The 23275-nt window shown below is 57.7% G+C and overlaps 1 protein-coding gene across 5 annotated transcripts in view; it reads right to left on the bottom strand.

Moving 5' to 3' along the window:
• ACSF3 (acyl-CoA synthetase family member 3) overlaps window positions 1-23275 on the bottom strand; it is a 64492-nt gene that overhangs the window by 8161 nt on the left and 33056 nt on the right. For all 5 annotated transcript variants that reach the window (XM_077133288.1, XM_077133285.1, XM_077133286.1 and 2 more), the window contains exons 7-9: window positions 19027-19153; window positions 5703-5837; window positions 5324-5435 (exon numbers count right to left, since the gene is read on the bottom strand). In XM_077133288.1, coding sequence (XP_076989403.1) covers window positions 5324-5435; window positions 5703-5837; window positions 19027-19153 — 374 coding nt within the window. The remainder of the gene's footprint in view (window positions 1-5323; window positions 5436-5702; window positions 5838-19026; window positions 19154-23275) is intronic.

The following is a 23275-nucleotide window of genomic DNA, read 5'->3' as shown; positions in this document are numbered from 1 at the left end:
GCTGCTGGAACTTTTGGATTTGTCCTAATTTTCTCACCTTCCTTCCTCCTTTCCTTTTTCCTATTGTAAGTCTTGTTTCTTGTTATATTTTCTAAGAGAATTCTTCAATTTTCCAACTCTTTCAATTTTCTAAAATTTTCATTGTCCTCATATTAATTTCCAGGAACCCTTTCATTATTGGCAAATCTACCTTTTTTTTTTTTTAGCATTTGTTCTCCCTAATATTTATTTTTATTCCATATGTTCTACTCGTTTGTTGACAAGGTAGACACAAGGTTTTCACAGTCACATTGTGACAGCTGTATCATTATACAATCATCATCAAGAAACATGGCTACTGGAACACAGCTCTACATTTTCAGGCAGTTCCCTCCAGCCTCTCCATTACATCTTGGATAACAAGGTGATAGATACTTAATGTGTAAGAATAACCTCCAGGATAACCTCTCGACTCTGTTTGGAATCTCTCAGCCATTGACACTTTGTCTCATTTCTCTCTTCCCCCTTTTATCGAGAAGGTTTTCTCAATCCCTTGATGCTGAGTCTCAGCTCATTTTAGGATTTCTGTCCCACGTTGCCAGGAAGGTCCACACCCCTGGGAGTCATGTCCCATGTAGACAGGGGGAGGGTGGTGAGTTTGCTTCTTGTGTTGGCTGGAGAGAGAAGCCACATCTGAGCAACGAAAGAGGCTCTCTTGGGGGTGACTCTTAGGCCTAAATTTTAAGTAGACTTGACCTATCCTTTGCGGGGTTAAGTTTCATAGGAACAAACCCCAAGACTGGGGGCTCAGCCTATAGCTTTGTTTGTCCACACTGCTTGTGAGAATATCAAGAATTCAACTTGGGGAAGTTGCATTTCTCCCTGTTCTCACAGTTCCCTGAAAGGGGCTTTGCAAATACTTTTCCAGTCACTGATCAGATCACTCTGGGATTCATCGGGGCATCACTCTGGACAAACCAACAAAATCTCATGTCCTTCCTGAGATTCCAAGAACTTATGGTGTTCAATCAAATTATCTACATAAGTTATATTAGGAAATGCACTAGTTAAAATATAAATTTTGTAAAAAATAAACATTTTTTGCTTTAGTCGTATACATAAGGTGACATTGTAAAATATTAATTACCATCTATTTTCAGCACCCTGCAATAATGACATTCCTTTGTTCTTCCTCATGCAAAAACATTTTTAAAATTTGGACATTGTACATTTCACTATTATTATACACTATAGGCATTCCTAGATTATACCATCTCGATCTTTACCATCTATCTTTCTTTCTGATTTCATTTGTGCCCCCAGCCCTCCTCCCTCTATCATTCTCACATGCAGCTTCATTCAGTGTTTTAACATAATTACATTACAGTTAGGTAGTATTGTGCTGTCCATTTCTGAGTTTCTGTATCCAGTCCTGTTGCACAGTCTGCATCCCTTCAGCTCCAATTACCCAACATCTTACCCTATTTCTATCTCCTGATGGTCTCTTTGACCAACGAAATGTTCCAAGTTTATTCACTAATGTGAGTTCATGTCAGTGAGACCATACAGTATTTGTCCTTTTGTTTTTGGCTAGTCTCACTCAGCATAATGTCCTCAATACCTTTTTTCTTCTTTAGGGAAGCGTTTACTCTGTCCTGAGTGCCTCCCCTTCTCATGTAGTGGGCACTGAGCAGGAATGTTCGACCTGGAGGCTTAAGTCCTTTACTTCTAGAACTTTTCTCACATTAGCTCTCTGGTAATTTTCTCCATTTTCCCTCTTCTCTTTCTAGAAACTGTATTAGACAAACAGCAGGTCTCCTGGACCTAATCTTGTTATTATCTATCTTTGTGTTTTCTTATTCTATTTTCTGGGCTACTTCCTTTACCTTTTGTGTGTGGGGGGGGGGGGGGGGGGAGTGGGCAGGGAGGGTGGTGACTGCTTTCCTGATTATACGACCCAACAGCATTTCAGTTTTTCTTTTTAACATTCTGTTCTGAGGCCTCTTTCACTCTTTGCCCAGATGCCAAAGAGCCAGGCGCTGGCGCAGGCCATTCAAGGGCTGGCAAACACCTTCGGGTTCTCCTCTCCCAAGACGGTCCCGGCGTTCTCGTCCTCATGAACACTCAGGGTGGGCATCAGTGGACCGCCTGCTGCGGCCCATCTGAGCTCTCCAGCAGAGCTGTCTCCCTTCGTGGGGGCGAAGGGGTTCCTGGGGAAGGCGAAGAATTTGCACGCTGCTCCCCCAGGGGCTGCATGCCGGCCTGCAGACACTCAGTGGGCTTGTCCGCCTCCCCCGGCTGCCTCGGCTCGCCTGGTGGTGCAGCCCCTCACCTGGGCTGGTGGAACTTCACTGGGGCCGGCGTCTCCAGGGCAGGGCTCGGCGTCCGGGGGCCTTCTGGGCAGGGGGGCTGAACCCTGCGGCCACGCACCACTGCCAGGCTGGGGCCACGGCGCCTACGGCCCGCTCCGGGGGAGCAGCCAAGAGGAGAGGCCCTTTCCCTTTCCGCCCAGTCTCTCCACTGAATTTACTTTGGTGCTTACGCATCTTTTATTTTTAAATGGAGGCCTACTTTGCATGGGCATCCTCACTGTGATATGCAACAGCAGATGAGGTTTGCCTTGGAGGGAAGTTTTTATGGGATGCTCACAGGCACCCAGGATCCAAACCAACGCGCCAGCGCAGACGGGACCTTGGCCTGCGAGCGTGGAGAGCTGTGGGCGTAGGCTCTGTCACTCACCTACAGCGTGGTTTCTGCCAGGTCGCTATGAAAAAAGAAAGATTCTCTTTATCAGATTGAGAAAATTTTTTTTTCTTTTCCTAGTTTGCTGAGTTTCTTTTTTCGTTGTTAATGGGTGTTGAATTTTTCAAATGCTTTTTCTGCCTTTATTAAGATGATTATATCGTTTCTCTTTATTCTGTAAACATGGTGAATTACACTGATGAAACACCATTCGGCCCTGATGTCCTGCCTTTGTCAGGAACTGATGGGTTCAGTCTGTGAGTGTTTTGTTAGGGGTCTTTAGTGTCTCTGTCCACAAGGGATACTGGCCTGTGGTTTCCCGGGACGCTGGTTTTGGAGACGGTGCCAATGACCTCAGTGTCCCCTCCTCCATTTTATGAAAGTCCTGGTTTTAGCTCTTCCTTAGATGTTTACTGAGAATTTACTAGAAGCCTTTTCAATCTGTGCTTTCTTATGGGAAAGTTTATATTGAGAATCTGATTTATTTCAGATATATAAAATGATTCAATTTTTGTAGTTTTGTGTCAGCTTTTGTAATTATGCCTTTTAAGGACTTTATCCATTTCATCTAATTGCTGATGTGATTGGATAAAGTTCTTCATATTTGCAGCAACTATAATGACCACGGGTGGGGGGTCTCCTGGGGTATCCCTCTCTTGTCCCCGAGAGCCGCGCTGGTGTCTTCCCTCCTCTTTCCTGACCAGTCCACCATGTCCGGTCTGGTGGGAGATCGGCGAGTGCAGAGAAGGCACAGCAAGGGCACAGCCAGCCTCTCGCCTGGCAAGGGGTGTCGGTGGGGGCTCCCAAGGGTTGGGGACGAGCCACAGGTCTCCCAGGACAGCAGCGGCCAGCGTGGAGGGACGTGGCCTCGCTAGAGGCAGGAAGGTCTGAATGTGCGGGTGGCGCCCAGTAGGTGCCCGTCGGGGCTGAGCTGTCCCTCTCCAGGTGCAGGACTCACCTGCCCCGACCTGGGCAGTGTCATCGGCCCCAGGCCACGTCTCTTCCAGTTTCCTCTCGGCTAGTCTGCCCGCCTCACAGGCACCCCCAGGGGCCCTGGAAACCCCCTGCACTCAGCAGCCCGTCTCAGCCTCCTGCTGCCAGCACGGGGAGCTACAGGAGCTGGCCGGCTGTGGGCGGGGAGGGAGGCCCAGAGGCAGAAGGTCAGGAACGCCAGCCCGGGCGTCGTGGTGGAGATGTGGAGCCAGCAGCTCCCAAGCCAAGGGCTGCAGGCGTGCCTGGGTGCTGGTGCCAGAGCAGGGCCCCACACCTGGGCGTCTGGACCCTTTCAGAAAGTGCTTGGCTGGGGATGTACTTTATTATTATTATTATTACCATTTTAACCAAGTAATTGCTTAATCAGAGCCGCCCCTGGCCAACCAGCCCCTCCCCCCTTTGTTAGCTGTCTTCCAGCTGTGATTTTGCAGATCCAGGGGAATCTGTGATTGCCCAGCTGTGCGCCCTGATGAAACAAGGGTTCCTACTGTTTGTGAAATCATGTTGGACGAGCCAAAAATATCTTTAGCACTAAGGAAGAGGAGGCAAGTCTGGGTGGAAGGAGGGAGGGTAGAGGGACAGAGGGAGTAGAAAGGAGAAAACGTCTTGGATTTAATCAGAGGCCTCTGGGGTGGGCTCACCACATGTGCCACAAGTAAAGCGGACTGGGTGCGTGAGTGCTGGCACCGCTGCTCCGGGGACGCCTCTCCTCGCCTCTGACCTGTGGCAGCTGACGGGACACGTCCAGGTCAGTGCGGGGCGAGCCCTAGGCCCCTGCCCATGCAGGAGGGTGTGCGGTGTGCACAGCTGAAACCGCTGGGGCCAAGGCAGGCTGGAGGTGGCCCAGGGGAAGCTTGTGGGTGAGGAGGAGGCAGGCAGGCGGGGAGGGACAGCGGGGGCTGGCAGGGCAGAACAGAAGGCAGGGAGCGGCTGACATGTCCCCTCGGCGGGGACCCGGAGCCACTGGCCTCACAGCCCAGCATCACGGGACAGACAGGGTCGTCCAACGGCCCCTGCAGGATTGTGCTTGTGGCGTCGGTGGAGCTCCTTCCACGCCACTGACAGAGCACTTCTACTCCGGTCCCACTGCAAACAGGCTTCCCCGCCACCAGGTTCTCTGCCCTCAGCTGAGACTTATGCTAGAAAAACTTAGGCTGGACCCTCAATTGTGGGAATTTCCAAAACCCTTAACTTTAAAAAAATTTTAGGCAAAACTCCAGGGGCGGCAGGGGTCTCTGTGGGCGCCCGAGGTGCCCTGACTCCCCAGGCAGGCAGGCAGGCAGGAGGTCGGGAGGGCTCCAGAGGCAGCTGGGGCTCACGGGCAAGCTCTCTGGCAGAGGGGCCTGCAAGCCCAGAGGTTTCTAATGGGGAGAAGCCATCCCTGCCCAAGACCCCGTCCACGCGTCTGTTTGCCCTTTAACCTGCAGCTCTGGGGACGGGAGCAGGGCTTCTGGGTCTGTCCCTTCCGGCCCTCTGGGGCGGGCGGGGCGCCCTTGGTTCACGGCCGCGACCACTTGGCCTTTCCAGGTTCCCCCTTCTCACCCACACAGCAGACCGCCCCGGACCCAGGAGCACCACTGCCCCCCTCCCCGCCCCCACCCGGGCCTACCTCGCCCACTCCTTGAGTTCCCTGTGGGTCAGTGAGTGCCCGTCATGGAGGGCCACGACCGCAGCGACCCGCTGGCCCCATGTCACGTCGGGGAGGCCGAGCACAGCCACATCTGTGAAGGAGAGCAGGCCCGAGGCTCAGGTAGGGCCAGGGGGCTGGACCCGAGAACAGGGGCATGACCCCACTCAGACTCATGGCCAGGGGAGCTCTGGGGGCGCCCCCGTGCCCCCCGCATGAGCTCAAAGCTCATGACAACCCAGCGCTCCCAGCCTGAGCTTCCCGCTGACAGGAGCAGGGGCACTGCAGCAGCCCCCACGGCCCCACCCATCACCCCTGTTCCCCGCTCCCCAGACCCCCCCCCCCCCCCCGGTCCCCTCACCTGCGATGCTGGGGTGGGCCAGCAAGTGGCGCTCAATGTCCAGGGCGCTGAGCCTGTAGCCCCCGCTTTTGATGATGTCCCAGGACGTCCGTCCCCGGATCCAGTAGCTGCCGTCCTTAAACACAGCCGTGTCGCCTGAGGACAAGGGCCCGTCAGTACCGCCAAGTCCACAGCTCCCGGGTCCCAGGGGTCCCCTCAGGCCATGCCCCAGGGCAGCCGGGCTCCTGCGGTCCCAGGGGTCCCCTCAGGCCATGCCCCAGGGCAGCCGGGCTCCTGCGGTCCCAGGGGTCCCAGGAAGGCCCGGGTTGCTTCAGCACAGGCCAGCAGGAGCATGAGTATCCCCACCCAGGACAGGTGGGGAGGACAGGGGCCCTGGGCACCGGGCTGCCCCTGGCACACCTCACGAACGTATCAACCCAGGAAGCGAGCAAGACTGTAACATCTGTTTCCCCGTGACCAGCGCTCCGGGCTCCCGGGCCGTGCACACACCCACAGAGCTGGGTTCCTGCTGACCAACAGGGAGGGCCCAGGGGACAGGCTGCTGGCCGCCCCCAGCCCCAGGCCTGAGGCCAGCTCACCACAGATGGATTTGGGAATGACGACAAAAGGTTCTGGCAGAGACGTTCCTCCTTTTGTGGTACAACGTACATGGCATACATAATTCACCATTTTAGCCGTTTTCAAGTTACACCTCAGAGGCGTTATGTGTACTCACAGCCTGTGCAGCGGCCACCACTCAACTCCCAGAGCCCTCTCACCCTACCCGGGCACCACGCCCTGTCTCTGTCTCGATGAATTTCCCTGTTCTAGGCGCTTCATACAGAATCACACAGCACTTGCCCCTTTGTGTCTGGCCCGTTCCCCGTATGACTTCTCCGGGGCCCACCCACGCCGCGGCCCCCGGCAGCACCTCCCCCTTCCGCTCTATTGCTGCATCGGCAGAGAGGCTGCGCTTTGTGGGTCCCTCATCTGCTGATGGACACGTGGGCTGCTCCCGCTTCTGGGCCGCTTCGATGCAGCTGCTGAGGGCTACGATGGGGGTGCCCTGTCCACGTGCCCGCCCTTGCTTCCTTGGGGGGCACACCCTGTGCCCGGTGAGGAGCCGCCGCTCTGCTCCCCTGGTGGCTGCTCCACTGTCACCCAGGGCCTCAGTGCTGAGCCTTCAGGGCTGAGCCCCTGGCCATGCTCTGGCCCTCACGGCTGCCAGCTGCCCGTGTCACCTCTCTGGATGCCCCACGGGGAGAAAGGGGAGACCTTCCGCTGGTCCAGCCTAGGCTTCTCTCCCAGAGCCACTTCCAGGCCCAGTCCGGCCCACATATGCCCCTGGAAGCTAGGAATCAACATGGCTTCTTTCTCAACCAGCTTTGGGATACAACATTCAGCAAAACACCAAATCCCTTCAAGAAGGGCAGGGGGAGCTGACTATTTGAGGGATGGCTGCGTTCCCGGCTCAGGAGGCTGGGCTTGATGGTGTTCACATGAGTGTGAGTGCACATGTGATGTGTGTGTGTGGGTATATGAGCACGCGGCTGAGTGCATGTGTGTGCACATGTGATGTGTGCGTGTGCATGAGTGTGCATTTCAGTTTGCTAAAGCTGTGGGAATGCAAAATACCAGAAATATGTGGCTTTTACAAAGGGGATTTATTAAGTTACAAGTTATAATTTTAAAGCCATGAAAATGTCCAAATTAAGGCACCAAAAAGAGGGTACCTCCTCGGAGGAAAGGCAGCTGGTGTCCAGGGTTCGTCTGTCAACAGGAAGGCTCAGGGTGACAGCTTCTGATCCTTCTCTCCAAAACGTCTCTGTGGGCATGCTCTCTCCAAACTGTCTCTCCCGTAAAAGACTCCAGCTCATGGGCCAAGACCCACCCTGCCTGGGCAGGGCAGGGTCACGTCTCCATGGCAACAACCTAATCAAAAGGTCCTGCCCACAAGACTGAATTAAAAAAACATGGCTTTTCCGGGGGATGCAACAGCTTCAGACCAGCACAGTGCATGCCTGTGTGCAGCACGCATACACAGGTGTGCAAGAATATGCATGGCAGAGGAGAGAAACGCCCCTTCCCCCAAGTGCAGCACCCACCTGCTCAGCCGGCCCCCACTCCATGCCAGACCACCGGCTGGAGTAAATGGGAAGTCACAACCACTTCATCAGCAAACAGACTGCCCGGTGTGCGGAAGGCACAGCCCACTGCCTCACAACCCTTCTGGACCTGCTCCATGAAAGGCGCTTTCCAGTCTAGTAAACAAGACTGGCGCAGTCAGCCTGGATGGGCTGCGGTTCAATTATGGCAGAGGGACACGGCCGCAGCACGTGGGCTGCAGGTCCTGCCAGGGGGGTGGGGTTTGGAATCCCTGAACAGGCACCAGCCTCCAGGTCAGAGCACGCTGGAGGACGAGCAGGCCCGGGGACCACACTGGGGCAGAACTCAGGGCACCAGCTGCTGGCCTGGGGAAGGCTGCAGGACAGGGGTGTGTGGGGCCCAGAAAGGGTCAGCGCTGTCCCGATCACCAAGGGGCTCTGCGGCAGTGTCCAGATGTGGGCCACGCGCCCTCATGGGCAGTGATGCTGCCGGCCTGGTGTGTGCTGATGCATGTTACGGGCTGATGTGTGTCGACACGTGACGCATGTCATGTCTTGATGTGTGTTGAAGTGTGCTGCTGTCATTGCGTGCTGCTGCGTGCTGACGTGTTCATGCAGTGCCTGTGGTGAAGAGGTCCAGGCCCACCCTTGGGGCTCAGGTGTCTGCGGGCGACACCCCACCTGCTCTCTGTCTTTGCAATGCTCTCGGAGTGCCCCATGCAGCGTGACGCCGGGGGCGGGGTGGGGGTTGGTGGGGTCACCGTCCTGAACCTGCCCCGCATGGCAGTGCACTCGCCTCTCGGGGATTGTACCCCCTGTCCCCCTCAGCTACCCATGGCCCAGGGCACTCAATGGGGCCCCTACCTGGAAGGACCTGGGCCCCTCCTCACTGGTCACTCCCTGCCCTCGGCTCTCAGGGTGTCCGCCACATCCCCAGCCCATGACTCCAGTTGAACGTGGCTGCCTTGTCTGCCGTGCGGTTTCTGCCCGAGTCTTGGTGGCGGGGACGGGTGCACGTGGCGAGAGGACTGGGCCGCTCCTGCCAGCACCCTGAACCGAGACGCGAGCACAACTCCTCAAGCCATAAAGGAAAGCTAGGAGACTCCCTGAAGATGCGGGCAGGGCGCGCAGGGGCCTGTGTCACTGGGGTCACACGCTGCAGCCCCACGCCAGTGACCAGGGGACACGTGCCCCTTGGCAGCCATCTGTGAGTGGCGGCAGCTCCGCACGCCCTCCACATGCCACAGGGGACATGGGAGTAGCGAGAGCCCAGAGCCGCAGAGGGCAGGAGGTGCGGCATGGGCAGGGCCCCCGGAGGCAGGAGAATGCGGCAGAGACGAGGATTTCAACGCCAAGTGTACAAAGGGGGCCCAGGTGGTCTCGCTGGTGAATTTTACCAAACTTTTAAGGAAAAAGTGATACCAATTCTCCACGATCCCTTCCAGAAAAATGGAAACAGAGAGAACACTTCCTACCTCATTCCATGAGGCCAGCATCACCTTCATATCAAAACCAGGTAAAGACATTACAAGAGAGAACTGCAGACCAAAATCTCTCACGAACATAGATGTACTAATTCCCCACAAAATATCAAGTCGAATCCAAGGATGGATGAGAGAATTACTACCACAACCAAGCGGGATTTTTTTCCAGATACGCAAGGCTGGCTCAGCATTCAAAGACAAGCCCACGCAATGCGCCACTTCACCAGCTAAAGAAGGAAAACCACTAGATCATCTCAACAGATGCAGAAAAAGCACCTGAAAATACCCCACACCTATTCCTGATAAAAATTCTCAGTGAACTAGGGTGGAGGGAACTTCCTCAACTGGAAACATCTACAAAACTTAACGCTAACATCACACTTGGTGGGGAGACGCTAAATGCTCTTCCCATAAGATACAAAACAAGGCAACAGCGTGTCCTCTTACCACTCCACTCTGCCTTGCGCCACAAGTCCCAGCTAAGGCAGCGAGACAAGAAGAGGAAATTAAAAGTGTGCAGATGGAGAAGGAAGAAATAAGATGGTCTTTGTAAACAGATGACATGAATGTTTATACAGAAAATCCCAAAGAATCAACAAAATAACTCCTGGAATGATAAGTGGTTACAACAAGGATGCTGGACACAAGATTAACAGACAAAGTCAACTGCTTTCCTATTCACCAGCAACAAACAACCAGAATTTGAAATTAAAAAAATGTAACACTTGACACTAACACCAGAAAAATGCAGCTCAGAAGGAGCACACATAAACCCAGCCGTGTGCACAAGGTTTCCATGAGGAATGCGTCAAGACTGATGAAGGAAGTCAAACCACTGAAGGGAGGGAGGGAACCCTGGGTAGGAAGGAGAGGCCCCGTGGTCCAGAATCCGTCCTTCCTTCCCAGTGTGACCCAGGAGGTTGCTCTGTGGACAGCTGGATTCTGAAGTCTCGAGGGACAGGCCTGGGGGCCATGAGAGCCCCCCGAGAGCCAAAGAAGGACCCCCACCTCCAGGGTGCCTACGGGGCTACATGGCCAAGACAGCTGGGTGCTTGGAAAGGGCTCAGCAGCACAGAGTGGGGGCCTGGTCACGGACCCCCCAACACAGTCGACTCACAACAAAGGAGCAAAAGCAGCGGAAGGAGGAAGGTCGGCCTTTTAGCAAATGGTGCTGGACCACTGGGCATCCAACGTAAAAAAATGGGTTTAAGCACAGACTTTCCACCTTTCACAAAAATTAACTCAGAATAGATTATAAATAAAAACATCAAATGCAAAGCTATGCAAACCTGAGAAGATAACGTAGGAGAAAAACTAGGTGACCTTGGATTTGGCAATGCATTTCAAGATACAAAACCAAAAGCACAATCTAGGGCAGAAAAAGGTAAGTTGAACTTCCTTAAAATTAAAAATGTATGCTTTGTGAAAGATACTTAAGCGAATGAAAGACAAGCCATGGACTGTGAGAAAGCATTTGCAGAATATATCTGACCAAGTGTTTGTATCCAAGACAAATCCAGGAAAAGTAAACAATAAGAAAACGTCCCAATCAAACAAGGAGCCAGTGGGTGGGTCAGCCTGTCCACTCGGTCCTGGCCAGAGGCCAATGACACCACTCCCAGTGACCAGGCTTCATCATGACAAGGGTGACACCGTGACCCCTTGCTGCCTGGCTTGACTTCCCATGGGGAAGCTTTGGGTGGAGGTGTGAAGGGATTGCACATCTCCTTGCGGGGGGAGTGAGTAACACAGGAGGAGCAGTTTGTGAGGATTTTTTTTTTTTTTTTTAATATTTTCATTGATAAAACAACACACAAAAACAAACATTCTTAATATACGAACATTCCATACACGGTATACAATCAATGGCTCACAATATCATCACAGAGTTGTGTATTCGTCACACGGTCATTTTTTAGAGCATGTGCATTGGTTTGTGAGGCTCTTACGAAGGAAAGGGCGCTGGAGGCCTCTGTGCTGACCACACACACTGGCCTCCAGGAGACCCTGCCGGGGCCCAGGGCCACGAGACTCCAAGGGCCACAGGGAGGGCGGCCTTAATGGTGCTTAAAGGGCTGCCTGCCTGTGGGGATGTCAACCTGAGTGGGCGGCTCCCCAGGCCCCTTTTGCTGCCCTTGTCCCCTGGGCACCCGCTGAAGACCAGGGCAGAGTGGACCATCCGTAGTGCTGGAGGGAGTTGTAGGAAAAGACCCCGGGCTCTGGCTCCTGCCCAGTTTCATCTCCGAGCTCCACCAGTCTGAGCCCACTGCCATCAGTGCAAGGTGAGAGCCCAGGCCCGGCTGGAGGGGCAGATCCACAGACCCCTGCCCTGCGCACTGGCCGGGCAGCAGCTGCTCTTATGTCCAGATGGCATGTGGCAGGCGTCCGTCCTGGCCAGCAGCCCCCCAGTGAGAGCGAGGGAGGAGGGGGCCTGGAGGAGAACATGGCGCCCACTGAGCACGGAGGCCGCCGAGGAGGGGCCTGAGGTGGTGGCAGCCAGATGGGGTGGAGGGAGCCCCAAATACCAAGTGGCAGCTCCCACGACACCAGGTCCTGCCCCTGGAACCTCTGGGGACAACTCGTTTGGGAAAAGTCTCCGGAGGTGCGGTTAAGGGTTTTGAGGTAGAGAGCACCTGGGCTGTCTGGGTGGGTTCTTAACAAGGTCACGATGGCCACAAAGGGCAGGACAAACGCCCAGGCCCTTGGCCGAGGAGGAGGAGTTGTGGCGGCGAGCAGAGGAAGACTTAGAAGTGCGGAAGTCAAAGGCTGGAGGGAAGCAGCCATGAGCTGCCAGGAGCTGGAAGAGGCCTGGAGAAGCTCCCTGAGGCCCCTCAGGGGGTGGCCCCCCGTCCCCAACCTGCCCAGGGAAGCTGATTTCAGACTTGCGTGGTTTGGGGTCACCAACGTTGTAGGCACCTGTTACAGGGCCTCAGGGTAGAGAGCCCCAGACCTCGGTGCCTCCAGCCGTGGGAGCAGACACCGGTTTCCAGAGGTCCCCTCGGGTTCCGGAGCCCCTGAGGCCGGGGGGCTGTGCCCTCAAGGACGACGGTCCAGGGCCACACCTCAGGTCCATGTGAAATGAGGAGGGCTGCAGGGACGTCTCCCCTTGTCAGGGAGGGCAGGGCAGCTGGGAGCCACCAGGGCTGCAGCCAGAGTGGGCAGGGAATGGGGGTCCATGAGACAAGCAGACTGGCCAGGACTTGCACAAGGAAGAGGCTCGAGGCTCGAGGGTGAGCTGATGACATGTGCTTTGGACCCTGCTGGCCTGGAGGCCACGTGGACGAGGTGGACCTGTAGTGGCAGCAGGAGACAGCAACACGGGATGACAGGGGCCTCAGGGAGAAGGAGGCAGCCGGGGCCCTGGCCAGGCTGGTCCTGGGGTGGAGAGCAGGGTTGGGGCATGGGCACAAGAGGGAGAAGCCACAGGCCTGGCGATGCCTCCGCAGGAGAAACCCCAGCATGGAGGGAAGGGCCCGCTGGCACCCCTAGGCTGTGCCGACAAAGGAGCCTCTGCGGGAGGGGCTTCCCCATGGCGAAGGAGCCGCAGTCGGTGCATGAACAAACGCTACTCGCTTGCCTGCGGGCACTGGGTGAGTCTGTGTGTGGGCGGGGGGGTCACTGAGTGTGGCCACAGGTGGCCATGAGCACCTGAAAAGACGCCCAGCGTCCCCATCACCAACCATTAGGGAAACGCAAACGAAACCAGCCCAAGACCGCTGTGTACCCATAGATCGGCTGGAAGAAAGCACTGGCAGCACCACACGCTGGCAAGGACGCAACACTGGGTCTGTCAGGCTCTGCTGCTGGGATGCGAGAGGAAGCAGCTGCCCTGGAAGGAGCTAGGCAGTTTCCTAGTGGTGGCACTCCCAGGAACGCACCCCAGGAGAGTGAAGACTTACAGTTACATAAAACAACCTGCACCCAAACGTTCACAAAATGGAATCCGCCATAGCCCCAAATTGAGACAAGCAGCTGACCCCAGGGTGGAGGTGCATCCCCAGCAGGGGTCCCTCGGCCCAGGAGGAAGGGCCTGTCGGAGTACAAGCCTGCACGGCCCCCCAGGCTACGTGCTGCATACAAGGCAGGCCATGTACACAACTACCCATGACGACAGACGCAGAGGTGGGGACTGGTCAGTGGTGGGTGGGCCAGGAGGGCTGGGGAGGGAACAGGAGGGTGCAACAACAGAGGGTGGCCAGAGGGCACGCCTGGGGCACGCAGGGGCCTGAGTCACGAATGCAGCATTGACACCTAGAACTACATGTGATGCAGTGGACAAGTACACACACACACATACACACTATGATACTGAAATATGCACATGTGCACACACGATACAGATAGAAACGCACGCGCAGATGATGCAGATGGAAGCACACGCACAGATGATAACAGAGCACACGGGCATCATCTCCGGAAGGCCTGCCATGGTCCTGGGCCGTGACTCCAGGGGACTGAGTTGGGGGCAGAGTCCTGGAGCTGCGGCGACAGAGCATAATTCAACAGAGCCCAAAACTGACTTGTGGGAACGAGCCCACCCCTCTCAGGCGACCGAGAGGCCCTCTCTGCTGTGCTGAGGGCTAGCCAAGGCCCACGGTGGACGCCGCGGGTGGCAGTGGCTCCCCAGCCTTGGCCCCAACTTGGGGTGCGTGTCACTCAGCTCCTCACCTTGCTGTGGGGCATCCCAGTGTGAAGCCTTGGGCACGGGTGCCACGCCGACACCATGGCAGGCTCGGAGGTGCTGGCCAGTGCAGGGGCACCAAGAGGGGAGCTTGCAGGAGCAGATGCACAGACAGACGTCTACTTCTATTTGTTACGAGGGACGGACAGACTCAACTACAAAAGCTGAAGAGACTGTGGAAAAACCAATAGAACTTGAAAGGAATTTTAACAAGATTTCTTACTACCATCAACATTCAAAAATCAATAGTTTCCAACATACCAGTAGTAATCTCTCAGAGAACGTAAAACCAGCAAACAGAGCAGTGCGGCAGTACTTAGCACTTAGTGCCTAGTACCCAGTACTTTTGCTAAATCTCACAAAAAACATAGGACAGGGCAGTGCTGATGAAGAACAGTACCCAGTGCTTTTGCTAAATCTCACAAAAAACATAGGACAGGGCAGTGCTGATGAAGAACAGTACCCAGTGCTTTTGCTAAATCTCACAAAAAACATAGGACAGGGCAGTGCTGATGAAGGACAGAGAGCCCTGCTGCTACCCTGCCCGTGCCTGCGGGGAGGCGCCTGGGTCCCTGGATGGCGCCCGGCTGGCCAAGCACGGAGCCTCAGGACACAGCACAACCATCCTCACCAGGAAGCGGGAAGCCTCTCCCAGACCAGGTGTGCATTACGGTGGCACCAACTGGCAGCACAGAACCCGGGAGCTGCCAGCTCAGGAGGGCGCAGGTGGCGGGGGCTCGCAACTCGCCTGTCCCCAAAGCTCCCGGGTCTCGGGCATGGCAGCGCGTGGCGTCAGGGTTTCAGGGTCACTCCTTGAGGAACCTTCAAGTCTGGGTGTTTGCCTGCTGACCAGGACGAAGAGCTCGGGGACGCTCTAGGGACGAGCCTATCCTGTGGTGCCACCAGGGCCTCGGGACCAGAGAAGGCAGCTGGTGTCTACCAGGCCCACTGCTCCTGGCGTGGAAGGCGTCTTCTCACTCACAGGGACGCTCCGGCTGAGGGCGTTAAGGACCAGCTGGGAAGCACTGGCCAGGTCCCACTCAGTGTGAAAGGCCCCTCCCCAGTCCCCAGTCCCAAGGGACACCCCTTCCCGCCACGAGGCAGCAGTGGGAGCCTCCACCTGCCCAGTGCCGCGGCAGCGCAGGGCCACAAGACACGCAGCGCAGGCCCGAGACAGAGGCAGGGCTGCTGGCGGGTTCCTGGGGCGGCTGGTGCTTTCCTGACAATGACAGCCAGCCCCTGCTGGAGCCCCAGAGGCCACAGCCCCACGCCAAATGAGACTAGGGGAGACCAAGGGCCCCTGGTGGAGTATGAAGCCCAGCGTGGCCCTGAGATTCACCGACCCTCTGCCACCACCCTGAGAAATGAGCTCCCAGGGCGGCCTGGTGGAGGAGCCCTGGCAGTGTGCAGGCGCCTCACACTGTGCCCAGCCATCGCAGGGACAGGCCTGGGGCCCGCCTGGGAGTTCCGGGGGCCACAGTAGCCAGGCTCCCCAGGGCCCTAGCCCTGACCGCCACTGTCTGCCCAGCAGCTGCTGGTGTCCACCCTGGTGGGTCCAGGTTCTTTGGTTGGTAGGACCTGTACCCACCCTGGCCTTCTGTGTCCATGAGCTCCTAGTGCTTCCCAGGACCTGCAATCACTTTAGACGACCCAGCGTCCCCACTGGCTGGTCTCTAAGACCCTCCAACCACCTCCTGCAGCCCCTCCACAGGGGCGACTCTCCATCCACGTGTGGTGGCAGAAGCAGGGCCAGCAGGCACAGCCTGGAACCCTGGACGCTGGCCTTTGGACTCGCCACGCCTGTGCCCCATGCCTGGTGCCCGAGACCGTTTGTGCCTTACACAGGGTCAGGGCGGAGGTGAGAGCTTCCAAAACTCATCTTGGCTGTCAGAATCAAACACGGGAGCCCGAGCGGAGCCCAGAGCCCCCAGCGTGGAGACTTGGGTGCAGCGAGGCAGGGGGTGGCTTCCTCTTGTTCTATCAGAAACTTCCAGTCCCCTTGGGCAGTGGGAGGGTGGGCGATGCCATGGGCACGCCCTGCACGTGCTCCCTGTGCCCCTCCTCTCAGTCTGAGGGTCTGAGGGTGAGGGAGGCTTTGGCCAGGGAAAGGGTTAAGTCTAATCTACCCCACTTCTATTGAATGCTCCCCGCAGGAGCGCAGCTGTGCTGATTGCACACTCATTATGCAGTCTGTGTCGCTAATGGCCTGTGACAAAGGCAGGCGGCTTCCAGGCCTCACCCCCCAGAGCCAATTAAACACGCACGCTCCCTTCCTGCTTGTAGTGCATTACAATAAAATTAAACCGAATTTCAGAATCATTTTCTCCTAAAGACATCTCTTTACAATAATTAATGCACGCCATTCCTTTTCAGCTAAAATATTCATCAGGAGTGATGACTAAAAAATCCTTTCAAGCCACTGGCCCACCCCCATTCTGCTGCCGCCTCAGCGAGGCTCAAAACCCACAGGGTTTTAACTGGAAAAACCTCAAGTGTTTCATCTGCATTTGAAAATGAAGGAGGACCCGCGTGGCCGGCCAGACCCCCACACCTGGGCCTGGGGCCTGGAGGCTGCAGGAGCAGGAGGGCCCAGGAGTCCCCACAAGGAGGGCACACGTGGGGCTGGACAGTGCCCACCGGGCAGCCCCACCGGGCACGCGGCCTGCGCCCTCCTCACTTCCCAGGGTCTCCGCCAGGACGCCTGCGGGACATGCCCACGGCGTCTCATCACCTCCCCCTGCCCACGCAGACTAGAAGTTTCCAACAGTAGCAGTCGGAAACAAAAAGCAGCAGAGAGATGGGCTTCCGAGGGCTGAGTGAGGACCTTGCAACTGACCTAGGGGTGACGGTGGACAGGGACCGGTGGGCCATCTGCAGGGAAAGTGCATGTCCCCTCCTCAGCCCCCGCCTGCCCCTCCACCCCCAAGGCCCACTGCTTGACAGGGCGGGGTGGCCAGGTCCCTGTGCACCCTGAGACTGCAGGGGTCCCACCTGGCTGCACTCTGGGGCCTGGGGTGCATGCTGGCAACAGACCCCTCTCAGCCTCTGTGCTGACCGAGGGCTGACGGGCCACATGCGGGTGTGTGCATAGCTGCTGGCACCAGAGGCCTCAAGGCTTCCCGCAGTTCTTGGGACTCTCCTTTGGGGCAGGAGTCCAAGCACCATGTGGTCACAGGGCCACGGAGTCAGGGTCTGTCTCTTCCTGGCAGCCCCCCCTGCCTCTCGTCTGATGCACACGGCACCTGCCCACGCTGCCCTCTGCCACCTTGGCGCCCACACATAGTCACGATGCTGGTCAGGGCTGGAAGAGGGAGGCGGGAAGGAGGAGAGGCCAGGGAGGGACGAGAGGACGGAGGGGGGTGCTGGGGCAGGGGCCCAGCGGCAGGGCAGGAGGTGCACAGAATTCACTGGCCCTGGGAGGTTTCCGGAACAGAGAGCGCCACTTTTCAGAAGCATAGGAGTGTGTGACAGAAATGATGCACAGCTTCTGCCTGACAACAGGCCACAGCCCAGGAGCACGGAGCGCCCAGGCTTTCCTCTTTCCACGCCGGGGCCCTGTCCCACTCCCCACGGTCCCCGAGCGAGGCAGTCGGAGCAGGCGGGGAGAGGAGCAGGGCAGCCGGCGGGGGCAAGGCACCAAGGGTGGCCCTGAGTTGAGTGTGGGCCAAGCTGGGGTGGGAGGGAGGCTCAGTAGGCCGGTCCCAACCCCGACACAGCCACGGGCAGACCCACATCAGTGCCAGGGACAGCACTCAGAGGGCTGACAGCACTTCCTGGTCAGAGTAAGAGAGATGCAGAGCACATGCTCGGCACAGGAAGGCCTGCACGTGTGCATGTGTGGATAAGCATACCCACACCCACACGTGCACACCTACACACACCTACATGCACACCACCGCACACCCCTCCCCTTGTACACCACAGTCCCTTACACATGCTCCCCTGCACACGCTCCCTTACATGTACACCACCACTCTCCCTACAACCACACCCCTGCACACACACTCCCCTGCATACGCACCCTTACATGACACCACACACACTCCTCTACAAGCACACCCCTGCACACACACTCCCCTGCATACGCACCCTTACATGACACCACACACACACTCCTCTACAAGCACACCCCTGCACACTCCCTTACACACACACCCCTAGACATACACCACCACACACGCTCCCCCATAAGCACACACCTGCACACACGCATTCCCGTGCAAGTGGCTCTCCTGCACACCCTCTGGGGATTTCCTTCCTGGCTTTCCTGGCATTCCTTTCAAGTGGCACAGCAAGGCAGTAAATCTCCCAGTTCTGGGCAGCTCCGAGTTCAAAGGCACAACCCACTCCTGTTGCCACAGAAATGCCACTGACAGTTTCACACAGCTCCCCCTTCCTCTGCTCCACCCTAAAGCATGACGTGGCACGCACACACCGGGCTCTGATCCCGGCACGGCATGCTGTGCAAGTCCTGGCTTCTTCCCCTCCCCGCTTACCTTAAGGTGACTAAAAGGTAACGGCGCTCAGCATGTTTAGGACGCAGACAGGCAAGGAAGAACGGTGATCCCCTAACCAGCTTTCCAGACACAGAAGCCAAGTGTGGGGAGGGAACCCACAGATACACACCCAGGAAGGACACGCACAGCCTGATGTTCTGACGCAGCGGCGGCAGCGTCCGGTGTCCCTGGGACCGGCCCAGTGGCGTGGGAAGGGGGCAGGATGGGACGGTGCCACCCCCCAGAGCAGACAGGAGCCCCAAGTCCTCTGGCCGGCGGCTGGGCTCTCCTGCGCACTGGCTCTGTCAGGCGGTGCGTGACCACACGAGCCCTGCACCAGGACATGGGCCAACAGCGCCCATGCTCACCCCTTCTTTACCTTAAATAATGAACCTGGCCTGTCCAGCAGGTGACATAAGGGCTGCAGTGTTTAAGTGGGGGATGATGTGGGCCCTTCCAGGCAGGCTTGGCTGGGGTGTGGGACGAGTGTGCCTCAGGCCCTGCACACCCTCGGTCCTGTGCCCCAGGCCCCCGCCCAGCAAGCTGACCTTCAGCAGAGAACACTGGGCAGGACCCCACCTGTTCGGAACCAGCCGTCTGAGGTGAATGCGTTCTTGGTTTCTTCTGGTTTATTCCAGTACTCACGAAACACAGAGGGTCCCCGGACCTGGAGCTCCCCTTCCTTCTCCTCGAACCCTGGGGTCACCTGCAGGATGAGGGAGATGAGCACATCAAACACATCCTTGGGACCCTTCCTCCTCTGTGCTGCCGGCCCACCAGCCTCCCCATGGGGCTGATGTCCACTGTCACCCCACTGCACACCTGGCCTGCCTCCAGGGCTCTGCAGCCTCGACAGGGTGTGTCCTGCGCTCACAGAGGATGCGTGGACCCCAGGGAAGCGTGTGTCCAGGCGAGAGGCTGCGGTGGCTGACACGGCCCGAGTGGGGGTAGGTGCCCTCTCAGCACTGCTGCCCTCGGGCTGGGACAGCCAGGCCTGAAGGACCTTGTTCTGTGCACAGATGAAACCACCAGGCTCCAGTGCCCCTTTGCACTTGGATGCCCCGAAAGATGTTTTGGCAAGACAGGCTCTAGTTAGCGGTCGGGAAGGCCAGGTGCTAAGAGGCTGGGCCTGTGCAGGCTGCGGAAGGTGGGAGTGGCTCCACTTCTGCATGGGAAGATTTCCTGTTCAGGGTCAGAGCTCCTCCCAGTTGGCTTTTGGTGGAGCTGGGGAATCTGCTGCACCCCAAGGCAAGGAGCCCACAGCCCCAATGGATTGCTGCGAGGGGTGGGCCCCAGCACCCCAAAGTGGCCCCTGGTCGGCTCCCCCCTGCTCAAGGGCTCTGAGCAGCACTGGCGGCTGAGGTGACAGATGGCAGCATCGAGGGGGCCTGTGAGGAGACAGCGGCCAGAGGACGGCAGGCGCATGCAGCGGCCGTGGGGAGCAGTCTGCTGTCCAGAGTGACAGCTGGCATATGGATAAACAACCAGATCACTGACTTTTTTGATGAGGAAATCAAGAGAACCTGAGTCCACCATGGGTGCTGCTGCTGCAGCATCAGCAAGAGGAAATGCCCTGCACCAGGCCCCAGGGGCCACGTGGCACTTGGCACAGCCATCTACCCTCTGAGACCCTCACTGCCCCTGCCTGGTGCTTGGCTTGCATGCAGTAGAAATAAACAATAAATAAATATAGACAACCCCCAAAATATTTCCGAGTTTGCAGGTTGGGGCCAGCTGGGGAGCGGCAGGGTATGAAATATGCATTGCAGCAAACAACACAAACAGCAATTCTGCAGGGCTTAACCCGCCCCGCTCTGCAGGGAAGCCAGCTGCAGAGCTTCCCTCTGAGCCTGGAGACAACAGGAAAGCTGGTGGAAACCACGGAGGTGGAACAACCTCCAATTAAAACCAGAGAACGCACCCCAGTGGGGAGAGGGGCGGGTGCCCAGCCAGCAGTTCGGAGCTGCAGAGCAGACGCTGGCAGGAGCTGAAACCAGGGAGGTCAGGGCTCCCAGACACGGCCACGTGCTCGGAGAGCAGGGTGGCCACGAGTGGTCTACGGCCTGGAGGACCAGACAGCAGCAGCCCGCAGACCAACTGCTCAGCCCCCTCTCCTCTAGGGGCCAAAAGGATGGACCCTTCACGGCGTGTGTGACCACTGGGAAGGACTCAGGTACAGCTCCTGACCCCAGGAGCCCAGAGAGAGGTCACCGGTGGTAAGAAGCCTTCAGGCCAAGGACAACAAGTGCCCCAAGACAGCCCAAGTCCAGTGCTGCTGGACGGGAGGGTGCAGTGCTCTCAGAAGGGGGTCAAACAAACCAAGACGTAATCCAGAGTGACAGGCTCAGGGGTCGGCAGGTGCTGCCCTCAGGGTCACCAGGTGCCTAGGAGGGACGGGGGAGCTAGGGCAGAGCAGCCATCCCAGAAGACTTCAGAAGTCAGGGCGGGAGGGAGTGGTGGCTCCGAATCACTCTAAAGTAAGTGATGGTGGAAAGTTACATTACAGAAAACAAGCTCTCCTTCCAGCCCTCACTGTGACAGCTGATTCCAGAGCCTGAGGGCTCGGACCCTTCATGCTGACCTCAGGATTGGCTCATTTCCTGTCTCATCACCAGGTCAGCAGAACAAAAAATACGTGTGGGAGACCAAGCCCTCAATTCCATAGTGGTCAGATTCTGACTTTCTAAAAAGGTCGTGAGATCAGGCACCGGTTCGAAAGCAGCAGCATCCCATCCTCTGGTGAGCTCTGAAGTCCTGAAATTCTCCACCAAATCTAGGAAGGTGCCAGAAGGCTGGCAAGCACGAAGTGGCTCATATCACAGGGAAACAGCCACGCAGCCGCACTCTGCCCTGACACCAGCCTGCCCCAGCGAGGCCGACGTCCAGAGGGCCCTGCGTCCAATCCAGCCCTCGCACGGGATGAGGGCCGGGGAGTCCCTGGGATGGCTGAAGGGGCTGGGCACTGACAGACCCACTGAAGCCCATGTGTGAAGGGAAATGGAAGACAGAGTGGGGGCACCTCCGGGCGACGAGAGGCTGCCCGAGCAAAGCCGTGTGGCTCACAGGGGCTCTGATCAGACATGGCAGGCAGTCCAGGGGCAGGCGGCCCCAGCGGTCTATGGAGCTGGCGGGGTGGGAGAAGGCCTAACTGCAAGTGGCTCCCGGGAGCGTACAGCTCAGCCGGACGATAGAAGAGGCAAATAAAAGACAGCCCCAAAGGCTCAGAAACAGGCAAAAAGAACCTCACAAAAAACAGGAAATCCAAATGGCTTACATGTGCAGGAAAAAATGCGTGACGGAACAGTAATTTGCCACCCAGGGATATCTGCACGGAGCCAGGAGACCCCAACGTGGGCACAGGCCAAGCGAGGCGCAGCACCTGCCAGAACCAAGTGTCTCCGGGAAAGGCAGCGCAGTCTGGGATAGGCGCAAGGAAAATCACTGGGCTCCGCCTTGGAAAGCTGGGTCGGCACCTACACGGCCCAGCAGCCCCACTCCTGGGCTCCCCTGCAGAAATCCTTATAAGTGCACACGGGCAGCCACACAGACGGGCAGATGCACACGGGAAGACGCACACGGGCAGCCGCACATGGGCAGCCATGCACACGGGCAGACGCACACAGGCAGCCACGCACACATGCAGATGCACACGGGCAGCCACGCACACGGGCAGACGCACACAGGCAGCCACGCACACATGCAGATGCACACGGGCAGCCACGCACATGGGCAGTCATACACACAGGTAAATGGGCACACGGCGGCTGGGCACAGAAAAGTGCCTCACCACATTGTATGAAACGCCCCCAACTGGAAACCTATTACCCACAGGAAAAAGGATGAATTTTAAGAACAGGATACTGGACAGAACGAGCAATTAAAAAAAACACACGTGGTACAGTTAAACTTACTAAACTTCAAAAACAAGCAGAATGACGCCGTGTCTGTGGTGGACTAGAAAGGAGAGCAGGTGCATGTGCACGGGCCCCGGGGGACATCGCCTTGCAACCGGGGCTGGGCATGTCCACATGTGACACGCGCCCAAGGGCACAGGAACCACGCGGGCTGGGGCGTGCGGCTCACGAAAGGGGCACTCCCGGGCATGCGGGGCAGCTGAGGCCCGAGATGACGCGGGTGGGGTGGGTGTGAAGGGTTGCAGCCGCCAGGCGGAGGCTGACGGCACCTGGCCAGCCAGGCCTCACAGTCACTCCCAACCCTGCACTGTCCTCGGCCCCTTCACCCTCTGCCGGCGGGCTCAGCCCAGGCTCTGCCCTCCTTCCGGCCACCTCCGAGGCCCTGCCCACCGCTGCAGGGCGTGGGGCACAGGAGTGGGTGCTGGCAGGCCCACCAGCACGGGCTGGGCCGAGCGGCTTTGCTCTCTGGACTGGGCCAGCCCCTCTCACCAGGCCCGGGCCCTGTTCTGAGGGCCACTGGGCAGTGTAGGCATGTGTGGCACCGCCTGCTGCTTCCCTTGTCCCGCTCAGCTCGGGGCCTGTTGCAAGCACACGCGCCTTCCCTGCCCTCCGCCCTAGTGGCCGCTCTGGCTCCTGCCTCCAGGACCCCCTTTGTGAGGCAGGCCTGCACTCTCGGGGGTGGGTCATGCCTCCCCGTCCCACCCTGGCCCCTCGGCACAGCCACCACAGGGTCCTGCTGCGGGCACAGCTGTGTCTGGTCCCCTCGGAGGCCCTGAGTGTCAGGTGTGGGGAGGCGTATGCTGTGCAGCACACACAGAGCAAACGGGGAGGGGGTAGGGGAGGGCACACCTGGGCAAAGGTGCACAGGCATTCTTTGCACTGTTCTTCTTGCAACTTTACTGTAAGTTTGAAAT

The sequence above is a fragment of the Tamandua tetradactyla genome, chromosome 16 (assembly GCF_023851605.1).
Source record: "Tamandua tetradactyla isolate mTamTet1 chromosome 16, mTamTet1.pri, whole genome shotgun sequence".
In the NCBI taxonomy this organism is placed as follows: domain Eukaryota; kingdom Metazoa; phylum Chordata; class Mammalia; order Pilosa; family Myrmecophagidae; genus Tamandua; species Tamandua tetradactyla.
This window is presented reverse-complemented; position numbering and strand designations above follow the sequence as displayed.